This window comes from Heptranchias perlo, chromosome 3 (assembly GCF_035084215.1).
Source record: "Heptranchias perlo isolate sHepPer1 chromosome 3, sHepPer1.hap1, whole genome shotgun sequence".
In the NCBI taxonomy this organism is placed as follows: Eukaryota; Metazoa; Chordata; class Chondrichthyes; order Hexanchiformes; family Hexanchidae; genus Heptranchias; species Heptranchias perlo.
The window spans coordinates 76,921,357-76,947,062 of NC_090327.1; the positions used below are offsets into that span (position 1 = coordinate 76,921,357).

At 47.3% G+C, this 25,706-nt stretch overlaps 1 protein-coding gene across 1 annotated transcript in view; it reads right to left on the reverse strand.

Moving 5' to 3' along the window:
• The window catches only part of lactb2 (lactamase, beta 2), a 57,367-nt gene that overhangs the window by 29,923 nt on the left and 1,738 nt on the right, over positions 1–25,706 (reverse strand). The window contains exon 2 of the mRNA XM_067975905.1: positions 14,071–14,234. Within this exon, the coding sequence (XP_067832006.1) occupies positions 14,071–14,234 (164 nt within the window). The remainder of the gene's footprint in view (positions 1–14,070; positions 14,235–25,706) is intronic.

Consider the following 25,706-nt stretch of genomic DNA (forward strand, 5'->3'; position numbering starts at 1 on the left):
AGTTGGATGTTCAGCTCTGAGTCGAACAGTGGCCGGGAATGGAATCAGTGGCAAGAGTATCGAGTTTGTGGAGGGGGCCAAAGATGGTAGCTTTTGTTATAAATTGGATAGCCAGGTGATGAAGGATAGAATATTAGAGCCTGGTCTTCAGTTGCTTCCAAGCCTTTATTCACAGAGCTCCACATTACACCCACACCACACCCTGAATCAGCTCTCTTATAAATGGATACAAGATAGTTCCCAATTGATACGCACCACCTGAGTACAATTAACACTAATTGATATAAATCATATGGATACAATTAACAGCTTTGGTGTGCCCACTGTTTAACTGGAGGAAATTGCAGCTCATCTAAGACTGGATACAGTTTTGGTGTCCATACTTAAGAAAAGACATACTTGCTCTCGAGGCAGTACAAAGAAGGTTCACTCGGTTAATCCCGGGGATGAGGGGGTGGACATATGAGGAGAGGTTGAGTAGATTGGGACTCTACTCATTGGAGTTCAGAAGAATGAGAGGCGATCTTATTGAAACATATAAGATTGTGAAGGGGCTTGATCGGGTGGATGCGGTAAGGATGTTCCCAAGGATGGGTGAAACTAGAACTAGGGGGCATAATCTTAGAATAAGGGGCTGCTCTTTCAAAACTGAGATGAGGAGAAACTTCTTCACTCAGAGGGTAGTAGGTCTGTGGAATTTGCTGCCCCAGGAAGCTACATCATTAAATAAATTTAAAACAGAAATAGACAGTTTCCTAGAAGTAAAGGGAATTAGGGGTTATGGGGAGTGGGCACGAAATTGGACATGAATTTAAATTTGAGGTTAGGATCAGATCAGCCATGATCTTATTGAATGGCGGAACAGGCTCGAGGGGCCGATTGGCCTACTCCTGCTCCTATTTCTTATGTTCTTATAAGCTGCCTGACAGCACAGAGGCAGTGGAGGGCTTGAAAAAGGTAGAGCTGGGTGTCACCAGTGTACATGTAAAGACCCCATTTTTGCGAATGATGTCGCCGAGGGCTGCAGGTAGATGAGGAAAAGAAGAGGGCCATGGATATACCCTTGGGGGATTCCTGAGGTAAAAGTTTGGAATTGGATAAAGAACCCATTCCTGAAGATGCTCTGGCTACGATCAGACAATTAAGAGAGGAAGCGGGGGCAGTCCCACTCAGCTGGACAATGGAGGCGAGGCATTGGAGGAGGATGGTATAATTGACCATGTCAAAGGCTGCAGAGTGGTCAAAGAGGATAAGAAGCTATAATACACCATGGTCACAGTGACTTTGATTGGGGTCATTTTGACAGAAGCGAAAACCTGATTTGAAAGATTCAAACATGGAGTTGCTGCAAAGGTGGACGCAGATTTGAGAGGCAAAAACACACTCATGGACTTTGGATAGGAACGGGAGATTGGAGCATAAAGGGGTTGAGGGTGGGAAATTTGAAGAGAATGATAGTTTTGAAAAGTAGGGGGACAGTACCTGAGGATAGGGGACCATTTACAATGTCAGCAAGCAGGGGTGGGGGCAGGAAAGGAAGTTGGGTAATCAGCAATTTAGTGGGAATGGAGCGGGGGCTGGTTTCATGGGCGTGATGAGCTCAGAGAAGGCATAAGGGGAGGTAGGAGAGAAACGAGTGAGAGATGCGGGTTTAGGGCCGGGGAAAGTGTGCAGCGTGTGTAACCTGGTAATGATGTGATTTATGGCCCTCACCTGACTCTGAGCCTGGGATACCAACAAAGGGACCATTAAAGCTGTGGAGCCTCACCCCTGCAGTCTAGAAATTGTTCTCAGTTTTTTTTTATTTTCTCAGTTTCAGCAGTTATTGCCAGTTTTGCCATCCAGAGTGCTGTCAGTGTCTGAAGACAATTCATTTCAGGACCCCCACCTCTTTCAATGCGTTAAGAAGGTGAAAGCATTGCAATGGCCTGGGCATTCTCCTATTCCTGATTATTATGGACGACCTGGAGGAGGAGCAGAGGGAGCAGGTGTGTCACTTGAGACATCATGGCTGGAGACTGAACCGCTACTAGCCCCCCGCCCCCCAGAATGTACAAGAAACAAATTACAGAGGAGCTCTGCACGTGCAGACTGTGCTTCACACCAAGGAAGCGACTGGCCACCTCTGCAAAATGTGCCATTACGACCCGAAGCCACTGTCCACCTCCATCGGGGCTTTGTCAGTTGGAATGAAGTTGGCGACAGCCCCTCAATTTCTATGGCTCTGTTTTTTTCCAGTAAGGCACTGGAGATCTCCGGAACATTAGCCAAGGAGCTGTGAGGGCTCGCATTCAACGGGTGACAGATGCCCTCTACCACAGAGCATCCGACTTCCACAGGCTTGCTGGTGCTCAGCATTTCGGCCACCTGCCTCCACGCCACCTGGCTCAGCTTGCGGGGAGCCCTCGCCCTTGGAGTCCCCAGCAGCCGGTCTCGCCGATGCTCAACCTCATACAATAGGACTTGCAGGTCCTCGTCCCCAAAATTCTGCAATCTTTTCTTCGCACCTTCTTGGGACGTGTCTGGGAAAAGAGATGTGCAGACACTGTTAATTACTTTTTACAGCGTTTTAAACTTTAATTGAAATTAACTTTTTAAAGTTGATTTAAGGTGATTTCAAAAGTTGCAGCTCACTTACCTCCCAGTTGCAATGCCTCAGTCTGAGTTATGGCATCTGTTCTCATCTTTTTATTGTGCCATGTGGCTGATCTGCAGGGTAAGCCATTGACTGCGCCGTGAACCTGGTCCTTAATTCGTCACTGAGCTCGCTGCGCCGTAGCCGGATCATTTTTCCAGCAAGTTTTGGCGTAATTATAGTGCGAGATTAACGGAGAACGCAAATATTGGATTAACAGCTTAAGTCGCACATCACACGTTCCAGCAAATTCCTGCCCAACATTTCACTACCCTCTCAAACCCTTCCATAATTTTGATTACTTCTATTAGATCGCTCTTACTTTTTTCTGCCTTGGTAAATATGGCTCTATTTTTCCCAAGCCTCTCATCCCTGGTATCATGGCTCTAATATCCTTTCTATAATGGGGAGCCAAAAACAGCTCATGGTACTTCAGAGGTGGCCTAATCAACATGTTCTACAGATTCATCATCACTTACTTGTTTTTCGTATTCAGTGCTCTTTTAGAAATAAAAGCCAGAATCCCATTTGCCCTTTTGTTGACTTTTGACACCTGGAATCCTGCTTTTGAAGATTTTACTGCTTAAAATGATAAAGGGATTTGATAGAGTAGAGAGAGAAAAAACATCTTCCTCTGGTGGGGGAATCCAGAACAGGGTGGCACAATCTTAAAATTAGAGCTAGACCATTTAGGAGTGAAATCAGGAAGGGTAGTGGAAATGGGGATGCTGAATCAATTGAAATTTTCAAGACCGAGATTGCTAATTTTTGTTAAAGGGCATCAGGTGATATGGATCAAAGGCGGGTAAATGGAGTTGAGGTACAGATTAGCCATGATGGAGCGGGAGTGAAGGCCCGAGAGCAGGGCGGGGATATAAAGGAGCAGGAGCAGGAGCAGAGGCCTGAGAGCAGGGCAGGGATATAAAAGAGTGGGAGCAAAGGCCCAAGAGCAGGCCGGGGATATAAAAGAGTGGGAGCGAAGGCCTGAGAGCAGGCCGGAGATATAAAGGAGCAGGAGCAGAGGCCCGAGAGCAGGGCAGGGATATAAAAGAGCGGGAGCAGAGGCCTGAGAGCAGGCCGGAGATATAAAGGAGCAGGAGCAGAGGCCCGAGAGCAGGGCAGGGATATAAAAGAGCGGGAGCAGAGGCCTGAGAGCAGGGCGGGGATATAAAGGAGTGGGAGTGAAGGCCTGAGAGCAGGGCGGGGATATAAAGGAGTGGGAGTGAAGGCCCGAGAGCAGGCCGGAGATATAAAGGAGCGGGAGCAGAGGCCCGAGAGCAGGGCAGGGATATAAAAGAGTGGGAGCAGAGGCCTGAGAGCAGGGCGGGGATATAAAGGAGTGGGAGTGAAGGCCCGAGAGCAGGGCGGGGATATAAAGGAGTGGGAGTGAAGGCCCGAGAGCAGGGCGGGGATATAAAGGAATGGGAGTGAAGGCCCGAGAGCAGAGCGGGGATATAAAGGAGGGGGAGGGGGAGGGGGAGGGGGAGGGGGAGGGGGAGGGGGAGGGGGAGGGGGAGGGGGAGTGAAGGCCCGAGAGCAGGGCGGGGATATAAAGGAGCAGGAGCAGAGGCCCGAGAGCAGAGCGGGGATATAAAGGAGTGGGAGCAGAGGCCCGAGAGCAGAGCGGGGATATAAAGGAGGGGGAGGGGGAGGGGGAGGGGGAGGGGGAGGGGGAGGGGGAGGGGGAGGGGGAGGGGGAGGGGGAGGGGGAGGGGGAGGGGGAGTGAAGGCCCGAGAGCAGGGCGGGGATATAAAGGAGCAGGAGCAGAGGCCCGAGAGCAGAGCGGGGATATAAAGGAGCGGGAGCAGAGGCCCGAGAGCAGAGCGGGGATATAAAGGAGCGGGAGCAGAGGCCCGAGAGCAGAGCGGGGATATAAAGGAGCGGGAGCAGAGGCCCGAGAGCAGGGCGGGGATATAAAGGAGCAGGAGCAGAGGCCCGAGAGCAGAGCGGGGATATAAAGGAGCAGGAGCAGAGGCCCGAGAGCAGGGCGGGGATATAAAGGAGCAGGAGCAGAGGCCCGAGATCAGGGCGGGGATATGGAGGGGGAGGGGGAGAGGGAGAGAGGGGGGGGAGAGGGGGGGGGAGGGGGAGGGGGGGGGGGGAGGGGGGGGGGGGGAGGGGGAGGGGGGGGGGAGGGGGGGGGGGAGGGGGGGGGGGAGGGGGGGGGGGGGAGGGGGGGGGGGGGGGAGGGGGAGGGGGGGGGGGAGGGGGGGGGGGGGGGAGGGGGGGGGGGGGAGGGGGAGGGGGAGGGGGAGGGGGAGGGGGAGGCCCGAGAGCAGGGCAGGGATCTAAAGGAGTGGGGGCGGAAGCCCAAGAGCAGGGCGGTGATATGAAGGAGCGGGAGGGGAGGCCCGAGAGCAGGGCGGGGATATAAAGGAGCGGGAGTGAAGGCCCGAGAGCAGGGCGGGGATATAAAGGAGCGGGAGTGAAGGCCCGAGAGCAGGGCGGGGATATAAAGGAGCGGGAGTGAAGGCCCGAGAGCAGGGCGGGGATATAAAGGAGCGGGAGTGAAGGCCCGAGAGCAGGGTGGGGATATCAAGGAGCGGGAGTGAAGGCCCGAGAGCAGGGTGGGGATATAAAGGAGCGGGAGTGAAGGCCCGAGAGCAGGGCGGGGATATAAAGGAGCGGGAGCGAAGGCCCGAGAGCAGAGTGGGGATATCAAGGAGCGGGAGTGAAGGCCCGAGAGCAGGGTGGGGATATAAAGGAGCGGGAGTGAAGGCCCGAGAGCAGAGTGGGGATATCAAGGAGCGGGAGCGGAGGCCCGAGAGCAGAGTGGGGATATAAAGGAGCGGGAGCGGAGGCCCGAGATCAGGGCGGGGATATAAAGGAGCGGGAGCGGAGGCCCGAGATCAGGGCGGGGATATAAAGGAGTGGGGGCGGAAGCCCTAGAGCAGGGCGGTGATATGAAGGAGCGGGAGGGGAGGCCCGAGAGCAGGGTGGGGATATAAAGGAGCGGGAGTGAAGGCCCGAGAGCAGAGTGGGGATATAAAGGAGCGGGAGTGAAGGCCCGAGAGCAGGGCGGGGATATAAAGGAGCGGGAGTGAAGGCCCGAGAGCAGAGTGGGGATATAAAGGAGTGGGAGTGAAGGCCTGAGAGCAGGGCGGGGATATAAAGGAGCGGGAGTGAAGGCCCGAGAGCAGGGCGGGGATATAAAGGAGTGGGAGCGGAGGCCCGAGATCAGGGCGGGGATATAAAGGAGCGGGAGCGGAGGCCCGAGATCAGGGCGGGGATATAAAGGAGTGGGGGCGGAAGCCCGAGAGCAGGGCGGTGATATGAAGGAGCGGGAGGGGAGGCCCGAGAGCAGGGTGGGGATATAAAGGAGCGGGAGTGAAGGCCCGAGAGCAGAGTGGGGATATAAAGGAGCGGGAGTGAAGGCCTGAGAGCAGGGCGGGGATATAAAGGAGCGGGAGTGAAGGCCCGAGAGCAGGGCGGGGATATAAAGGAGCGGGAGTGAAGGCCCGAGAGCAGGGCGGGGATATAAAGGAGCGGGAGTGAAGGCCCGAGAGCAGGGCGGGGATATAAAGGAGCGGGAGTGAAGGCCCGAGAGCAGGGCGGGGATATAAAGGAGCGGGAGTGAAGGCCCGAGAGCAGAGTGGGGATATAAAGGAGTGGGAGTGAAGGCCCGAGAGCAGAGTGGGGATATAAAGGAGTGGGAGTGAAGGCCTGAGAGCAGAGTGGGGATATAAAGGAGCGGGAGTGAAGGCCTGAGAGCAGGGCGGGGATATAAAGGAGCGGGAGTGAAGGCCCGAGAGCAGGGCGGGGATATAAAGGAGCGGGAGTGAAGGCCCGAGAGCAGAGTGGGGATATAAAGGAGTGGGAGTGAAGGCCTGAGAGCAGGGCGGTGATATGAAGGAGCGGGAGGGGAGGCCCGAGAGCAGGGTGGGGATATAAAGGAGTGGGAGTGAAGGCCCGAGAGCAGAGTGGGGATATAAAGGAGTGGGAGTGAAGGCCTGAGAGCAGAGTGGGGATATAAAGGAGCGGGAGTGAAGGCCCGAGAGCAGGGCGGGGATATAAAGGAGCGGGAGTGAAGGCCCGAGAGCAGAGTGGGGATATAAAGGAGCGGGAGTGAAGGCCTGAGAGCAGGGCGGGGATATAAAGGAGCGGGAGTGAAGGCCCGAGAGCAGGGCGGGGATATAAAGGAGCGGGAGTGAAGGCCCGAGAGCAGAGTGGGGATATAAAGGAGTGGGAGTGAAGGCCTGAGAGCAGGGCGGGGATATAAAGGAGCGGGAGTGAAGGCCCGAGAGCAGGGCGGGGATATAAAGCTGAGACCAACTCAAACTCAGGCAGAAATGTGAAGGAGTGACATCAGAGGACAGCAGGTTGGTAATTGGTTGGTGAGTAATATATTTTTTTGCTCTCTAATATCGGGGAGTGGTTTAAACCATGGGAACAACACCACCTGCACGTTCCCCTCCAAGTCACACACCATCCCGACTTGGAAATATATCGCCGTTCCTTCATTGTCGCTGGGTCAAAATCCTGGAACTCCCTTCCTAACAGCACAGTGGGAGAACTGTCACCACATGGACTGCAGCGGTTCAAGAAGGCGGCTCACCACCACCTTCTCGAGGGCAATTAGGGATGGGCAATAAATGCCGGCCTTGCCAGCGACGCCCACATCCCGTGAACGAATAAAAAAAAAACCAGGAACCTATAACTTGCTATATATTATTATATTAATTACTTAAACTAGATAAATTAATTAGTTTAAAAAAATAACTAAAAATAAACCAAGTGAATTGATTACATAAAAACTTGTAATTAATTAAATAAATAAAATAAGTTTACATAGAGATGGCAGTGCAGGTGGTGTGCCGTAACTGCAGCATGTTTGTGGAGAGCTGCGTGATCCCAGGCAATTGCATCTGCAGTAATTGTCTGCAACTCGTGGAACTTCAACTCAGAGTTGTTGAGCTGGAGTCTGAGGTGCAGACATTGCGTTGCATCAGGGAGGGGGAGAGTTACCTGGACACTTTGACCCAGGAGGCAGTCACGCCCTTTAGGTAGTAGTTTAGATTTGGTTAGTGGTCAGGGACAGGAGGATATGACTGTGAGTCAGGCAGGTAAGGGGAACCCAGATGCAGTGGTGGAGGAGCTTCAGCCTTTGCCCTTGTCCAACAGGTATGAAGTATGAGAACAAAGACTGCAGGGAGGATGGGCAAATTGACCATGGCACCGTGGTACAGGAGGCCATTCAAGTGGATGGAGTAAGAAGGAATGTGGTAGTGTTAGGAGATAGTGTGTTTTGGGGGATAGATACTGTTCTCTGCAGCCACGACCGGGAGTCCGGAAGGCTGTATTGCCTGGCTGGTGCCAGGTTAAGGGTACCCCCTTGCGGTTGGAGAAGAACTTGAAGCAGGAAGGGGAGGATCCAGTTGTTGTGATCCACGTAGGAACCAACGACATAGGTAGAACTAAGAATGAGGGTCTGCTGAAGGAGTTTGAGGAGCTAGCGTCCAAATTAAAAAGCAGAGCGTCAAAGGTAATAATCTCTGGATTACTACCACGTGCAAATTGGCATAGGGACAAACAGATTAGATGCTTAAATGCATGGCTGAAAGTACTGTGGGAGGCAGGGATTTCAATTCATGAGGCATTGGCACCAGTAATGGGGAAAGAGGGAGCAGTTCCGTTGGGACGGGCTCCACTTAAACCGGGCTGGGACTAGTGTCCTGGCAAATTGAATAACATTGGCGGTAGATAGGGCTTTAAACTAATGGGGGGGGTTCCAGGTAAGTGTAAATTTATAAGTCTAAAGAGAAAAGTCAAGGCTGTAAAGCAGAGTATTGATTTGGGTAAAAACAAGCAGAGTGTGTCAGGAAGGGACAAAGTTTAACAAAGGTAATAGGCATTAGTGACTAAGGTCACATCAAGGAAAAATAGTAAAAAGTTAAAATTAAAGGCGCTATATCTGAATGCACGAAGTATTCGTAACAAGATAGATGAATTAATGGCACAAATAGAGATAAATGGGTTTGATCTAGTAGCCATTACTGAGACATGGTTGCAGGGTGACCAAGGTTGGGAACTAAATATTCCAGGGTACTTGAATGTTAGAACAGATTGGCAAAATGGAAAAGCAGGTGGCGGGGTGGGGGGCGGGTAGCGCTGACAATAAAGGATGAGATAAAGGCAGTAGTGGGAAAGGATCTTAGCTCAGAAAATCAGGATGTAGAATCAGTATGGGTGGAGCTAAGAAATAATAAGGGGCAGAAAACACTGGTGGCGGTAGCTGACAGGCCCCCTAACAGTAGTTATAGTGTTGGCCAGAATATAAATCAGGAAATTAGAGGAGCATAAAACAAGGGTAATGCAATAATCGCGGGGGACTTTAATCTTCATCTAGACCAAATTGGCAAAAGTAGTTCATGGAATGCATTCGAGGCAGTTTTCTAGAACAATATGTCGAGGAACCAACTAGGGAACAGGCTATATTAGATCTAGTATTGTGTAATGAGACAGAGTTAATTAGTAATCTTATAGTTAAGGATCCTCTGGGGAGATGATCATAAAATGATAGAATTTCACATTGAGTTCGAGAGTGATGTAGTTATGTCCGAAACTAGGGTCTTAAATTTAAACAAAGCCAATTACGTATGTATGAGGGACGAGTTGGCTGCAGTAGATTGGGAAATTAGATTAAAAGATATGACGGTAGATAAGCAATGGCAAACATTTAATGAAATAATTCATAATTCCCAACGAATATACATTCCCTTGAGGAATAAAAACTCCACAGGAAAAGTGATCCAACCATGGCTAACTGGAGAAGTTAAGGATAGTATTAGATTAAAAGAGGATGCTTACATTGTTGCCAAAAAGAGCAGTAAGCCTGAAGATTGAGAGGGTTTTTAGAAATCAGCAAAGGATGACCAAGAAATTGATAAAGAGGGAGAAAATTGAATATGAGAGTAAACTAGCAAGAAATATAAAAACAGATTGTAAGAGCTTCGACAAGTATGTAAAAATGAAGTAAATGTGGGTTCCTTAGAGGCAGAGACAGGAGAAATTATAATGGAGAATAAGGAGATGTTAAACAAATATTTTGCATCTGTCTTCACAGTAGAAGGCACAAAAAACATATCGGAAATGGTGGGGAACCAAGGGTCTAGAGAGTGAGGAACTTAAAGTAATTAAGATTAGCAAAGAAAAAGTCCTGGAGAAATTAATGGTAGGAAGAACGAGGAGAGGCAATATAAACTAGAGGGCACAACTCTATAAAAGGTGTACAGGATCAGAGAGATCTGAGGGTATAGGTACACAAATCGTTGAAGGTGGCAGGGCAGGTTGAGAAAGCGGTTAAAAAAGCATATGGGATTCTGGGCTTTATAAATAGAGGCATAAAAGCAAGGAAGTCATGATGGAGCTCTTTAAAACACTGGTTCAGCCACAACTGGAGTATTGTGTCCAGTTCTGGGCACTGCACTTCAGGAAAGATGTGAAGGCCTTAGAGAAGGTGCAGAAGAGATTTACTAAAATGATTCCAGGGATGAGGGGCTTCAGTTACTTGGATAGATGGAAGAAGCTGGGGTTGTTCTCCTTGGAACAGAGAAGGTTGAGAGGAGATTTGATAGAGGTATTTGAAATCATGAAGGGTCTAGACAGAGTAGATAGAGAGAAACTGTTCCCATTGGCGGAAGGGTCAAAAACCAGAGGACATAGATTTAAGGAGATTGGCAAAAGAACCAAAGACATGAGGAAAAACTTTTTTACACAGCAAGTGGTTAGGATCTGGAATGCACTGCCCGAGGGGGTGGTGGAGGCAGATTCAATCACGCCCTTCGAACAGGAACTGGATAAGTACTTAAAAGGAAAAAATTTGCAGGGCTACGGGGATAGTGCGAGGGAGTGGGACTAGCTGGATTGCTCTTGCATAGAGCCGGCGTGGACTTGATGGGCCGAATGGCCTCCTTCCGTGCTGTAACCTTTCTATTATTCTAAAGAGGCTGCAAAGGGATATAGACAGGTTAAGTGAGTGGGTGAGAAGGTGGCAGATGGAGTATAATGTGGGGAAATGTGAAATTATCCACTTTGGTCGGAAGAATGTGGCGGTCCAAAGAGACTTGGGGGTCCATGTACATAGATCATTAAAATATCATGGACAGGTATAGAAGATAATCAAAAAGGCTAATGGAATGCTGGCCTTTCTATCTAGAGGACTAGAATACAAAGGGGTAGAAGTTATGCTAGAGCTATACAAAAGCCCTGGTTAGACCACACCTAGAGTACTGTGTTCAGTTCTGGGAACTGCGTCTTAGGAAGGAAATACTGGTTTTGGAGGGAGTGCAGCATAGATTTACTAGACTGATAACTGGACTCCAAGGATTAAGTTATGAGCAGAGATTACACAAACTAGAGTTGTATTCCCTGGAATTTAGAAGATTAAGGGGTGATTTGATCGAAGTTTTCAAGATATTAAGGGGAACTGATAGGGTAGATAGAGAGAGACTATTTCTGCTGTTTGGGGAATCTAGGACTAGGGGACATAGCCTAAAAATTAGAGCCAGGACTTTCAGGAGTGAAGTTAGGAAACACTTCTACACGCAAAGGGTGTTAGAAGTTTGGAACTCTCTTCTGCAAACAGCGGTCGATGCTAGCTCAATTGTTAATTTTAAATCTGAGATTGATAGATTTTTGTTAACCAAAGGTGTTAAGGGATATGGGGCTAAGGCGGGTATATGGAGTGAGGCATGATCTCATTGAATGGTGGAACAGGCTCGAGTGGCTAAATGGCCACTCCTGTTCCTATAAGAATAGAAAAGCAGAATATTTTTTAAAAGATGAGATACTAAGAAATGTTGGTATTCAGAGGGATTTGGGAGTCCTTGTGCATGAATCAAAGAAAGTTAACATGTAGGTACAGCAAGCAATTAGGAAGACAAATGGTATGTTAGCTTTTACTACAAGGGGGTTGGAATATAAGAGTAAGGAGGTCTTGCTGCAATTATATAGGGCTCTGGTGAGACCACACCTGGAGTACTGTGTACAGTTTTGATCTCCTTACCTAGGAAGGATATACTTGCCTTGGAGGGGGTGCAACGAAGGTTCACTAGATTGATTCCTGGGATGATAGGGTTATCCTATTAGGAGAGATATAATAGAATGGGCCTTTATTCTCTAGAGTTTAGAGGAATGAGAGGCAATCTCATTGAAATGTATAAAATTTTTAGAGGGCTTGACAGGGTAGATGCTGAGAGGCTGTTTCCCCTGGCTGGAGAATCTAGAACTAGGGGTCATGGTCTCAAGGTAAGGGGTGGGCCATTTAAGACTGAGATGAGGAGAAATTTCTTCACTCAGAGGGTTGTGAATCTTTGGAATTCTCTACCCCAGAGGGCTGTGGATGCCCAGCTGTTGAGTATATTCAAGATTGAGATTGATAGACTTTTGGACACTAAGGGAATCAAGGGATATGGGGATAGGGCAGGAAAGTAGAGGTGAGGTAGAAGATCAGCCACGATCTGACTGAATGGCAGAGCAGGCTCAAGGGGCCGTATGGCCTATTCCTGCTTCTATTTCTTATGTTCTAATTCCATTACAGGCTCAAGGGGCTGAATGACCTACTCCAGTTCCTATGCTCATGTGTTTAGGATATATTCCCATACTGTTTTTCCCCTAACATGTACTACTTCACATTTACCTATGTTGAACATTTGCCAAATATCTTCCAATTCCCCTAATGCATATCCTTCTGCAGTCTCCTCAGTCTTTCTCAGTTTTCCATGTTCTTAATTTGATGTGATCAGCAATTTTTATTTTAAATCTTTATGTGCATTGTGACAAAATATAGTATTTTGTCCAAGGTGTATTTTTGTTGTCTTGTTCTTACACTACCTTTGGGGTTTAAACCAGATTTGCTTATGTATGTGAACTAAGCATTTCATGATGCCAGTGTATCCACTCCTAGAGACAAACTGACTACGGTGTGACCAATTGGCTTTTATGTGCTACTTATGGTTAATTACGAAGTTATTTGAGTTAATATCACCAGATGTACCTCGTGATATAGCTGAACGACAAAAGGAGTTTGCAGTCAGGTGATAAATTGATATGAGTCTCACACCTATTAGACGGTCACCGCTGACACTCCAGGGGTTGAAACTCCAGACATTTCTGTGTCTTATTATTGGTGCGGTTGACAATTTTGATTTTGAAAGATTCATTTTTGATTTCCTTTATTCATGGTTAAACTTCAAAAGGGTATATCTCAAGGACATTCTCCCAGTTCACCAGTTCTTCTGTGGCCATCAAACAGTTAGTGGGAAACTCTTGGGGGAAAGGGCAAGAACATCATGTAACATTGTTGTTAATCTTTATAACATGTGCTTTATGTTGCACTTTTAAGAAGAGTTTTTGAAAGTCCAAATATACCATACCCACTGCATTCCCTTTGTCTATACGTTTAGTAGTCTCCTTTAAAAATTTCATTAAATTTCTCGATTGACCTGCCCTTTACAAATCAGTTTTGACAAATAAAAAGCTCATCATTGCCTTGTCCCCACTGCAAGCTGTTGACAAACAGATGTTTTGCCACGTTATAAAGGAACAAATTCTAACAGGAAATCAGGTCACTTCACTTAATTCAGTTTGATTTGAGCCAATACTCTATAATTTTGACTTCATGTATGCTTTCTGATTGATGTTAAAAATTACCTAAGGTTTCTGAACATCACTGTTATGGCTCCTAAATTCTGAAGCTTCACTGTTGAAAGTTACCAGTGATATTTGAATTTTTTTTTTGGGGGTGGGGGGTGTGTGGTGGGTGGAATTGAAGGTGGAGGAAAGTTCTGGATGCAGTTTTGCTTCACCTGACTTCATATTATACAGAAAATATTTCAGTAAATATATAGTTTCATAGTAAAAACTAATACTATAGAGCTGTGCTGTCCCCATTTCTGCTGTATCGGGCCTGCACACAACCTATTTATACCAGTTACATCCAATCCATTAAAATATAACTTGATTTTGAATTACATAGTGACAAACATGTTACAAATTCCTGCTGATATTACAAAATATTTTTCTGGTGCGAATTTTTATAATACTGCATTACAGATTTACAGTAAAATCTAGTGTTTTAAACCCCCTCCACCTTACAGCTGTAGTTTTGGTAAACCACTTATAAGTTACTTGGCATCTGAGTCACTCCTGTTCCTGGAGGATATAAAAACATGTTCAAAGGCACAATGATGCTTCAACATATTGTACCAGAGTTCTGCATCTGTGATTCCATAGTGAGCTTCTCAGGAAGAAGTTGATCACCATCTAGAGCTACAGGCAAATTTAAAAGCATCATCCCCCCTTCCCCATTAAAAGCACATAGCACATTAGTAGATGGCACCTATTTCAGCATGAGAGTTTAATCAAAGCTGGAAATACATATGGCTTTATTTTCAATTACTGGTGACTTGGAGATCATTTACCTCAGTGTACTCACCTTCAACCACATTTTTCAGTACATCTGGTATACCTCCTACATGATCAATGTGCCAATGCGTCACCAGAATTTCTTGAATACTGGCATTCAATTGGGTCAAAGTTTCTTTTAAACAGCTGATATATTCAGGTACTGCTGGTTCTCCTGTGTCAATCAAGAATCGTCTGTAGGAAAAATTGTGCAGTATTTAATATCATCAACTTGTAATTTCTTTTTAAGTTTATATTGCCTGGTTTAATTTTTCACCTCTCATACTAACTGCAGGACCACTACCTAAAACAATGTTGCAATATAAACACACTGTAAAAGGGTTAAAAAGTCTGAAGGAAAGATTAACTCAATTGTGGGACCTTTTTTATTCTTTGAAGATGCATCATCCACACGGTGCTGGCGCTGAACCAGGTCTGGATCACATTCTAGGGACACCACGTGGGCATCCAGTTACGACATTTTACGTGATATGTGCTGAAGTCAGGCTGACTCTTTAGTGGAGTGCGCTGACTCAGGTGGCCCTTCCACTCCTGTACTGCTTAAAAATGCTGTGCATGAAATGGAATAGCAATTTGTTTTGATCAATGCTAATTATTATACAATTACTACATGCATTCCTCATAAGCCGTGAGGGGACAGCCGGGTAGCGATGTATTGTGTTGGCAATGCATATTTGAAGAAAGAACACCTTCATTCAGTTTCCTCACAAACCACTGAAAACTAACTGAGTAGAACTCAGGATATGGAGGAGGGAGAGCTTTACTGAGTGGCAGAGACCAAGTCCAAACAGCATTGCTTGGTGAAAGTATATGAATTATTTCAGCTTTGCAGATACTATTTATGGAAACTTGTCATAAAAATACCCAAGCTTCATCTTTGCAATCGGTGTTGTGACCTCTTAAGAGCCACCAGTTCAACTACTAGATAGATGGTAAGACCGCAAAATGCATTCCACTAGCCAGAAGTACTTCACTTGTTAAGAGTTTTGATGGAGAGGGGGTGGAACACAATCGCTGCTATATTGTTAAGATCCCAATTTGCTGCTTAATTTTCAGAATGCCTTTGTGAAACGGGACAAGTATATGCCCGCCTAATGAGCCTATGCAAGAGGAAGACTTGCATTGAGACAGTGCTTTTCATTCCTTCAGAACATGCCAAAGCACTCTACAGCTAATGAATTATTATTGAAGTGTAGTCACTGCTGTTATGTAGGTAAACACAGCATCCAAATTACACACATGAAGATCCCACATATATATCTGAGATGATACCCAATTAATTTATGTTTGTTAGTTGAGGATAAATGTTGGCCATGACACCAGGAGAACTTGTCTGCTCTTCTTTGAATGGCTCCATGGGAGCTTTTACGTCCACCTGAATAGGCAGATGGGGCCTTGGTTAAATATCTCAGCTGAAAGACAGGAACTCCGACAATGCAGCACTCCACTAAAGTGTCAGCCTAGATTATGTGCTCAAGCCCTAGAGTGGGGTTAGAGTCAAAACGACCGAGGGAAAAACTTACTTGACCTCGTCCTCACCAATCTACCAGTCGCAAATGCATCTGTCCATGACAGTATTGGTAGGAGTGACCACCGCACAGTCCTCGTGGAGATGAAGTCCCGTCTTCGCACTGAGGACACCATCCAACGTGTTGTGTGGCACTACCACCGTGCTAAATGGGATAGATTCAGAACAGATCTAGCAGCTCAAAACTGGGCATCCATGAGGCGCTGTGGGCCATCAGCAGCAGCAGAATTGTATTCCACCACAATCTGTAACCTCATGGCCCGGCATATTCCTCACTCTACCATTACCAACAAGCCAGGGGATCAACCCTGGTTCAATGAGGAGTGTAGAAGAGCATGCCAGGAGCAGCACCAGGCGTACCTAAAAATGAGGTGCCAACCTGGTGAAGCTACAGCTCAGGACTACATGCATGCTAAACAGCGGAAGCAACATGCTATAGACAGAGCTAAGCGATTCCACAACCAATGGATCAGATCAAAGCTTTGCAGTCCTGCCACATCCAGTCGTGAATGGTGGTGGACAATTAAACAACTAACGGGAGGAGAGGGCTGTGCAAACATCCCCATCCTCAATGATGGCGGAGTCCAGCACGTGAGTGAAAAAGACAAGGCTGAAGCGTTTGCAACCATCTTCAGCCAGAAGTGCCGAGTGGATGATCCATCTCGGCCTCCTCCCGATATCCCCACCATCGCAGAAGCCAGTCTTCGGCCAATTCGATTCATTCCACGTGATATCAAGAAACGGCTGAGTGCACTGGATACAGCAAAGGCTATGGGGCCCGACAACATCCCAGCTGTAGTGCTGAAGACTTGTGCTCCAGAACTAGCTGTGCCTCTAGCCAAGCTGTTCCAGTACAGCTACAATACTGGCATCTACCCGACAATGTGGAAAATTGCCCAGGTATGTCCTGTCCACAAAAAGCAGGACAAATCCAATCCGGCCAATTACCGCCCCATCAGTCTACTCTCAATCATCAGCAAAGTGATGGAAGGTGTCGTCGACAGTGCTATCAAGCGGCACTTACTCACCAATAACCTGCTCACCGATGCTCAGTTTGGGTTCCGCCAGGACCACTCGGCTCCAGACCTCATTACAGCATTGGTCCAAACATGGACAAAAGAGCTGAATTCCAGAGGTGAGGTGAGAGTGACTGCCCTTGACATCAAGGCAGCATTTGACAGAGTGTGGCACCAAGGAGCCCTAGTAAAATTGAAGTCAATGGGAATCAGGGGGAAAACTCTCCAGTGGCTGGAGTCATACCTAGCACAAAGGAAGATGGTAGTGGTTGTTGGAGGCCAATCGTCTCAGCTCCAGGGCATTGCTGCAGGAGTTCCTCAGGGCAGTGTCCTAGGCCCAACCATCTTCAGCTGCTTCATCAATGACCTTCCCTCCATCATAAGGTCAGAAATGGGGATGTTCGCTGATGACTGCAAAGTGTTCAATTCCATTCGCAACCCCTCAAATAACGAAGCAGTCCGAGCCCGCATGCAGCAAGACCTGGACAACATCCAGGCTTGGACTCATAAGTGGCAAGTAACATTCGCGCCAGATAAGTGCCAGGCAATGACCATCTCCAACAAGAGACAGTCTAACCACCTCCCCCTGACATTCAACGGCATTACCATCACCGAATCCCCCACCATCAACATCCTGGGGGTCACCATTGACCAGAAACTTAACTGAACCAGCCATATAAATACTGTGGCTACGAGAGCAGGTCAGAAGCTGGGTATTCTGCGTCGAGTGACTCACCTCCTGACTCCCCAAAGCCTTTCCACCATCTACAAGGCACAAGTCAGGAGTGTGATGGAATACTCTCCACTTGCTTGGATGAGTGCAGCTCCAACAACACTCAAGAAGTTCGACACCATCCAAGATAAAGCAGCCCGCTTGATTGGCACCCCATCCACCACACTAAACATTCACTCCCTTCATCACCGGCGCACTGTGACTGCAGTGTGTACCATCCACAGGATGCACTGCAGCAACTCGCCAAGGCTTCTTCGACAGCACCTCCCAAACCCGCGACCTCTACCACCTAGAAGGACAAGAGCAGCAGGCACATGGGAACAACACCACCTGCACGTTCCCCTCCAAGTCACACACCATCCCGACTTGGAAATATATCGCCGTTCCTTCATTGTAGCTGGGTCAAAATCCTGGAACTCCCTTCCTAACAGCACTGTGGGAGAACCTTCACCACACGGACTGCAGCGGTTCAAGAAGGCGGCTCACCACCACCTTCTCGAGGGCAATTAGGGATGGACAATAAATGCTGGCCTCGCCAGCGACGCCCACATCCCGTGAACGAATAAAAAAAAAGTGCCAAGAGTACTTGCTAGGATAATAACAAAACCTGACTCACAGTTTCAAAAAAGCTGTCAGTCGCCAAAAAGCTAACAATTCAAGAACATTCCTGACATACGAAAACAAGTAGTTACACAAGCTTTTTAACTCAAGTTGTAGATATGCACAACTTTTTCATTTGTATTGGCTGAAAAAACCCTTATATATGAAAGATTGAATGGGCAATCCAAGTGTTGATAGCACAATGTTGGTTGTGCATTTCTAGATGGATCGGGGAGATCTTCCCTTGATTTTGAATTTTTATACTGTAAATAATGCATTCTGGTTCATTTTAAGCACTTTTATATGTAATAATGAATTTTCAATAGACCAACCAGACCATCACATCCGAAATTTGCCTCAATGATCAGTCTCTCATATCCAAACCTCTCCCAATGTTCCAGTTCACAAAGGTACTCTTGGAGTAATTTTAACTTTGCCTAAAATGGACATGAAGTCAACGGTGCATCTACGGCACCTGCCCCATGCCACCGTCAGGTGGTCCGAACCATTTTTAGGTTTGGGTCTCATTTAAATTTAATCGAAAAACTGCAAGGGCCAAACAGGTGCTCCGCTGCAGCTCACCAGTTTTGGAAGGCCAAAAATCAGCCAGCTTCTGCAGGGGAGCTGGCATGTCGGGCCTAGTGAAGGGGAGTCAATCGTAGGGGTGGTGAAATGGGCCGGTAGTTAGGCTCCTCAAGACCTGGGCCTAGCATGCATCGCAGATGATCCACCCATTTTTCATGAAAATGACAATCAGGGCCCTACAACCAGCATAAGATCCAGATTTGCATATTTAAGCAGCCTCCCACCTGTTTTGGCCGCGAGAACCTGGTGCCCATTTAAAAGCCTGCCTGAAAATTCCTCCAACTTTTCCAGTTCATACTGGGACTCTTCTAACTCTCCATTGTCAATTCAACTTTACACATTTCTTCCACTCTCCTCCATTCAAGTTGGTATTCTTCCTGCATCCTCTCCCCCCAGAATTAATGCTAGTACTCTTGTCTTTCTCCCCATTCCAGTCATGATGGCTCTCTCCTTACATCCTGAGTTAATGCTGGTACTTTATTTCTTCCCCAACCCCAAAGTGCCGATCACAGTTTTTGCCCTTGTCCCTCTCGCTTACACTACCATCCATTTTTCCCTTTCACTGCCATCCACTTCACTTTCTCCTCTTAGCACTTTCCCATCTCTAAGGGCCGGGACTGCTGTCTCTGTATAACGTAAGCAGGAAGTGCGAGAGCTTCAATCCTGTGCAGAAGCAGCAATCCCAGCCAATAGCACTGGGAGCATGCTGAGAGGGCACAAGTAGACTCAGGAGGGACTGGAGTGAGCAGGCAGGGGAGGCACGGGGACACTGGCACGTATATAGAATGTTACAGCACAGAAGGAGGCCACTCGGCCCATTGAGCCCATGCCGACTCTTTGTAAGAGCAATCCGGTTAGTCCCATTACCCTGCTCTTTCCCCATAGCGCTACAAATTTTTTCCCTTCGAGTATTTATCCAATTCCTTTTTGAAAGCCACGATTGAATCTGCTTTTACCACCCTTTCAAGAAACGCATTACAGATCATAACTACTCACAGGGTAAAAAAGTTTTTCCTCATGTCGCCTTTGGTTCTTTTGCCAATCACCTTAAATCTATGTCCTCTGGTTCTCGACCCTTCCATCATTAGAAACAGTTTTTCTTTATTTACTTTATCTAAACCCTTCATGATTTTGAACACTTCTATCAAATCTCCTCTTAACCTTCTCTGCTCTAAGGAGAACAACCCCAGCTTCTCCAGTCTATCCATGTAACTGAAGTCCCTCATCAATGGAATCATTCTCGTAAATCTTTTCTGCACCCTCTCTAAGGCCTTCACATCCTTCCTAAAGTGTGGTGCCCAGAATTGGACACAATACTCCAGCTGTGACCGAACCAATGTTTTAATAAAGGTTCAACATAACTTCCTTGTTTTCGTACTCTATGGGCCCGATGTTACCAGGGCTGTGGGTTCTCGGCGGGGGGGCTATCGGGCGCGTGGGTAACACGCCCGGCGAAATCAGTCAGCCACCCGTGCGATCGTAGCCTAATTGGATCCACTTACCTGGTCCTCCGGGTTCCCCACTGCTGATCTGCGCGTTGGGCGGGCTGCGCATGCGCAGTAAGATCTGTCAGCTGGAGGAGCTCTATTTAAAGGGGCAGTCCTCCACTGACAGATGCTGCAACAAATAGAAAAAATTACAGCATGGAGCAGCCCAGGGGGAAGGCTGCTCCCAGTTTAATGATGCCTCACTCCAGGTATCAATACACGGGGTGAGGAGGAGGGGGAGGACAGAGATCTTCCTCCCGGCGGGCGGGAGGATGCGGCCTGCCTCTGCCACCAGGAAGGCCTGGCTCGAGGTGGCAGAGGAGGTCACCTGCACCACCAACATATCGCCCACCTGCATACAATGCAGGAGGCGCTCCAGTAGGTAAGCCGAAGTGAGTACACTTACTCTTTCCCCTACACTCCGTCTGCCACATCCCCGCCCCCACCCCACATCTCCTTCTGCACTGCCAACACTACTCTATCACATCACCCCTCACACCCACTCAAACCTCATCCTCATCTTACCTGCACTTACTCACCTCGCCAGTACTCATCCCACCACTACCACTCAACCCAATCCTCATACAATCTCATGGCTTTATCTCATACTCACCCTCTCGTGCATCTCTTTCACGGTCAGCCTCACTCAACTTGCCACTACCTGTGCTGCAGCCACAGCGCATGCATCACATATGTGCAGTAGGCAGCGTAAGGCAAACGTGTCGTGAGCATGAAGGGGATGCACAAGGGTGTTTGAGGGTTTGTCATGGTTGTTACTTATATTGAATTTCTGACTCACTCACATTACATATTATATTGGCACCACTACTGCCATGTCTGCGCGAATCTTGTCTGGTTTGTGCAATAATGCCCTTTCCTGAGGATCACAATGAAGACCCACAACTGATGCCACCCATTGTGTCACTGCAGAGTGGGTGTAGGTGTATTTGCAGGGCTCTTTTGTGCAGACGGCTGAGAGACGTCGGCGATGTCCCCGGTGGCACCCTGGAAGGATGCGGAGGAGAAGTTGTTGAGGGCAGTGGTGACTTTGACAGCAACAGGTAAGAAGATGGTGCTCGGGCCAGCCGGGAGCAGCTCGGCATGAAGGAGGCTGCAGATGTCCACGACTACATGTCGAGTGACTCTGAGCCTCCGTGTGCACTGCTGGTCAGAGAGGTCCAGGAAGCTGAGCCTCGGTCTGTGGACCTTGTGGCGAGGGTAGTGCCCTCTGCGACGCATCTCTGTCTGCGGTAGCCCTCCCTCCTGCTGTACAGGTGGATGTGTCACAGCACTCTGTTGTGGAGCTCCACATGTCAGAGGTGGACGGCGTGGATGGCGAGGCTGGTGAGGCTGTTCGCCCTCCGAGGAGGTTATGACTGCAGCCACGGCGGCCCCCATCCGGAAGATGTACATCTGAGGGGGTCCGCAAGGTAGGTACACATGTCTGGACCCTGGGGTAAGTGTGCAAGTTGGTGACTTTGATTGTCAGGAGGAGGGTGGTGGAGGCCAAACTTTGTCCCGAGTGACAGAGTGGCCTCCTGCAATGAGTGAGGGTCACCCCCCACCACCTGTCAAATGGACCTTTACAGCTGCCACAGGCTGACAGCTGCAACAGGTCCATTTGAACTGGGAGTGTTTCCCCCAGTGTGGGAAACAGTCCCAGTTTGCTTTAAAATCCCACCCCTCCTCCCATAATCCCTTAAACAGGTCAGTTAATGACCTGAACAAGCAAAGTAAATAGCTTCAAGTGGCATCCCGCTGGCTTTAATTGCCTGTGGGATTCCCACCAGCGGGGGCTGCGCGTGCACGCCGGCGCGTCAGTGGGGAACCCGGAAGTGGGCGGGTTGGAGTCGGGCTCCCGACCCACTCCGGGATTCTCCGATTTTCGGAGCCCCCCTGCCAGGAACGCACCCGATAGCGGGTGCTAAAATGATGCCCTATGCCTCTATTTATAAAGCCCAGGATCCCTCATGCTTTTTTAACTGCTTTCTCAACCTGTCCTGCAACCTTCAAAGATTTGTGCACATGTACCCTCAGGTCTCTGTTCCTGCACCCCCTTTAGAATTGTACCATTTAATTTACATCGACTCTCTTCATTCTTCCTGCCAAAATGTATCATTTTGCACTTCTCTACGTTAAATTTCATCTGCCATGTGTCCGCCCATTCCACAGCCTGTCTATGTCCTCTTGAAGTCTATCACTATCCTCCTCACTGCTTACTACACTTGCAAGTTTTGTGTCATCTGCAAATTTTGAAATTGTGCCCTGTACACCCAAGTCCAAGTCATTAATATATATCAAAAAAAACAGTGATCCTAGTACCGACCCTTAGGGTACACCACTGTATATCTCCCTCCAGTCCAAAAAACAACCGTTCATCACTACTCTGTTTCCTGTCACTTAGCCAATTTCGTATCCATGCTGCCACTGCCCCTTTTATTCCACAGGCTTCAATTTTGCTGAGAAGCCTATTATGTGGCACTTTATCAAACACCTTTTGAACGTCCATATACACATCAACCGCATTACTGTCATCAACCCTCTCTGTTACCTCATCAAAAAACTCAATCAAGTTAGTTAAACACGATTTGCCTTTAACAAATCTGTGTTGGCTTTCCTTTATTAATCCACACTTATCTAAGTGACTATTAAATTTGTCTCAGATTATCGTTTCTAAAAGCTTCCCCACCACTGAGGTTAAACTGACTGTCCTGTAGTTGCCGGGTTTATCCTTACATCCTTTTTTGAACAAGGGTGTAACATTTGCAATTCTCCAGTCCTCTGCCACCACCCCCATATCTAAGGAGGATTGGGAGATTACGGCCAGCACCTCTGCAATTTCCACCCTTCTCTCAGCAACCTAGGATGCAACCCATCCTGACCGGGTGACTTATTTATTTTAAGTACAGCCAGCCTTTTCTAATACCTCCTCTTTATCAATTTTCAGCCTATCCTGTATCTCAACTACCTCCTCGTCTACTGTGACTTTGGCAGCATCTTCTTCCTTGGTAAAGACAGATGCAAACTACTCATTTAGTACCTCAGCCATGCCCTGTACCTCCTTTTTGTTCCCTACTCGGCCCCACCCCTCCTCTTACTACCCACTTACTATTTATGTGCCTATAGAAGACTTATGGATTCCCTTTTATGTTAGCCGTCAGTCTATTCTCATACTCTCTCTTTGCCCCTTATTTCCTTTCTCACTTCTCCTTTGTACTTTCTATATTCAGCCTGGTTCTCACTTGTATTATCAACCTGACATCTGTCATACACCCCCTTTTTCTGCTTCATCTTACTCTCTATCTCTTTCGTCATCCAGGGAGCTCTGGCTTTGGTTGCCCTATCTTTCCCCCTCGTGGGATTGTACCCAAACCATCTCCTATTTAAAGGCCACCCATTGTTCGATTACAGTTTTGCCTGCCAATCTTTGATTCCAATTTACCTGAGACAGATCTGTTCTCAACCACTGAAATTGGCCCTCTGCCAACGAAGTGTTTTTACTCTAGATTGCTCTTTGTCCTTTTCCATAACTAATCTAAACCTTATGGTACTATGATCACTGTTCCCTAAATGTTTCCCCACTGACACTTGCTTCACTTGACTCATTTCATTTCCCAGAACTAGATCCAGCAATGCCTCCTTCCTCATTGGGCCAGAAACATACTGATCAGGAAAGTGTACTGAACACATTTAAGAAATTCCTCCCCCTCTTTGCCCTTTACACTATTACTATCCCAGTCTATATTAGGATAGTTGAAATCCCTCAGTATCACTACTCTATAGTTCTTGCACCTCTCTGTAATTTCTCTGCAAATTTGCTCCTCTATATCCTTCCCACTAGTTGGTGGGTTATAGAATACACCCAGTAGTGTAATGGCGCCTCTATTGTTGCTCATCTCTAAACAAATAGATTCTGCCTTTGACACCTCAAGGACATCCTCTCTCTCCAGCACGGCAATATTCTCCTTAATCAATACTGCCAACCCCCTTCTTTTCTTCCTTTCCTATCTTTCCTGAACACCTTGTATCCAGGAATATTTAGTACCCAATGCTGCTCTTTTTTGAGCAAGGTCTCCATTATCGCCACTACATCATGTTCCCAAGTGGCTATTTGCACCTGCAGCTCACCAACCTTATTTACCACACTTCTACTTGCAAGAAATATAAAAACAATTGTAAGAGCTTCTACAAGTATGTAAAAAGGAAGAGAGCATCAAATGTAAACGTTAGTCCCTTAGAGGCTGAGACAGAAGAAATTATAATGGGGAATCAGGAAACGGCAGATGTGTTAAACAAATATTTTGGATCTGTCTTCGCAGTACAAGACACAAAAAGCAGACCAAAAATAGTGTGGAACCAAGGGGTAAATGAGAGTGAGGAACTTAAAACAATTAATATCACTAGAGAAGTAGTACTGGACAAACTAATGGGACTTAAAAGCCGACAAATCCCTTGGACCTGATGGCCTACATCCTCGGGTTCTAAAAGAGGTGGCGGCAGAGATAGTGGATGCATTGGTTATGATCTTCCAAAATTCTCTAGATTCTGGAACGGTTCCAGTGGACTGGAAGGTAGCAAAAGTTACCCTGCTATTCAAGAAGGGAGGAAGAGAGAAAACAGGGAACTACAGGCCAGTTAGCCTGACAATCAGTCGTCGGGAAAATGCCTGAATCCATTATTAAGGAAGTGGTAACATAATATGATTAGGCAGAGTCAACATGGTCTTATGAAAGGAAAATCATGTTTGACAAATTTCTTAAGAGTTTTCTGGGGATGTAACTAGCAGGGTAGATAAAGGGGAACCAGTGGATGTAGTATATTTGGATTTTCAAAAGGCATTTGATAACGTGCCATGTAAATGGTTATTACACAAGGGCTCATGGGGTTGGAGGTAATATATTAGCATGGATAGAGGATTGGTTAAAGGACACAAAACAAAGAGTAGGGATAAAGGGTCATTCTCAGGTTGGCAGGCTGCAACTAGTGGGATGCCGCAAGGATCGGTGCTTGGGCCTCAGCTATTTACAATTTATATGAACGACTTAGATGAAGGGACCGAGTGTAATGTATCCAAGTTTGCTGACGATACAAAGTTAGGTGGGAAAGTAAGCTGTGAGGATGACATAAAGAGTTTGCAAAGGGATATAGACATAATGGGCAGTGAGTGGGCATGAAGGTGGCAGATGGAGTATAATGTGGGGAAATGTGAGATTATTCACTTTGGTAGGAAGAATAGAAAAACAGAATATTTTTTAAATGTTGAGAAACTATTAAATGTTGGTGTCCAGAGAGACTTTGGTGTCCTCGTACAAGAAACACAAAAAGTTAGTGTGCAGGCAATTAGGAAAGCAAATGGCATGTTGACCTTTATTGCAAGGGGATTGGAATACAAAAGTAAGGAAGTCTTACTATAGTTGTACAGGGCTTTAGTGAAACCTCACCTGGAGTACTGTGTACAGTTTTGGTCTCCTTATCTAACGAAGGATATACTTGCCTTGGAGGTGGTGCAACGAAGGTTCACTAGATTAATTCCTGGGATGAGAGGGTTGTCCTATGAGGAGAGGTTGAGTAGAATGGGCCTATACTCTCTGGAGTTTAGAAGAATGAGAGGTGATCTCATTGAAAGATATAAGATTGAGGGGGCTTGACAGGGTAGATGCCGAGTGATTCTTTCCCCTGGCTGGAGAGGCTAGAACT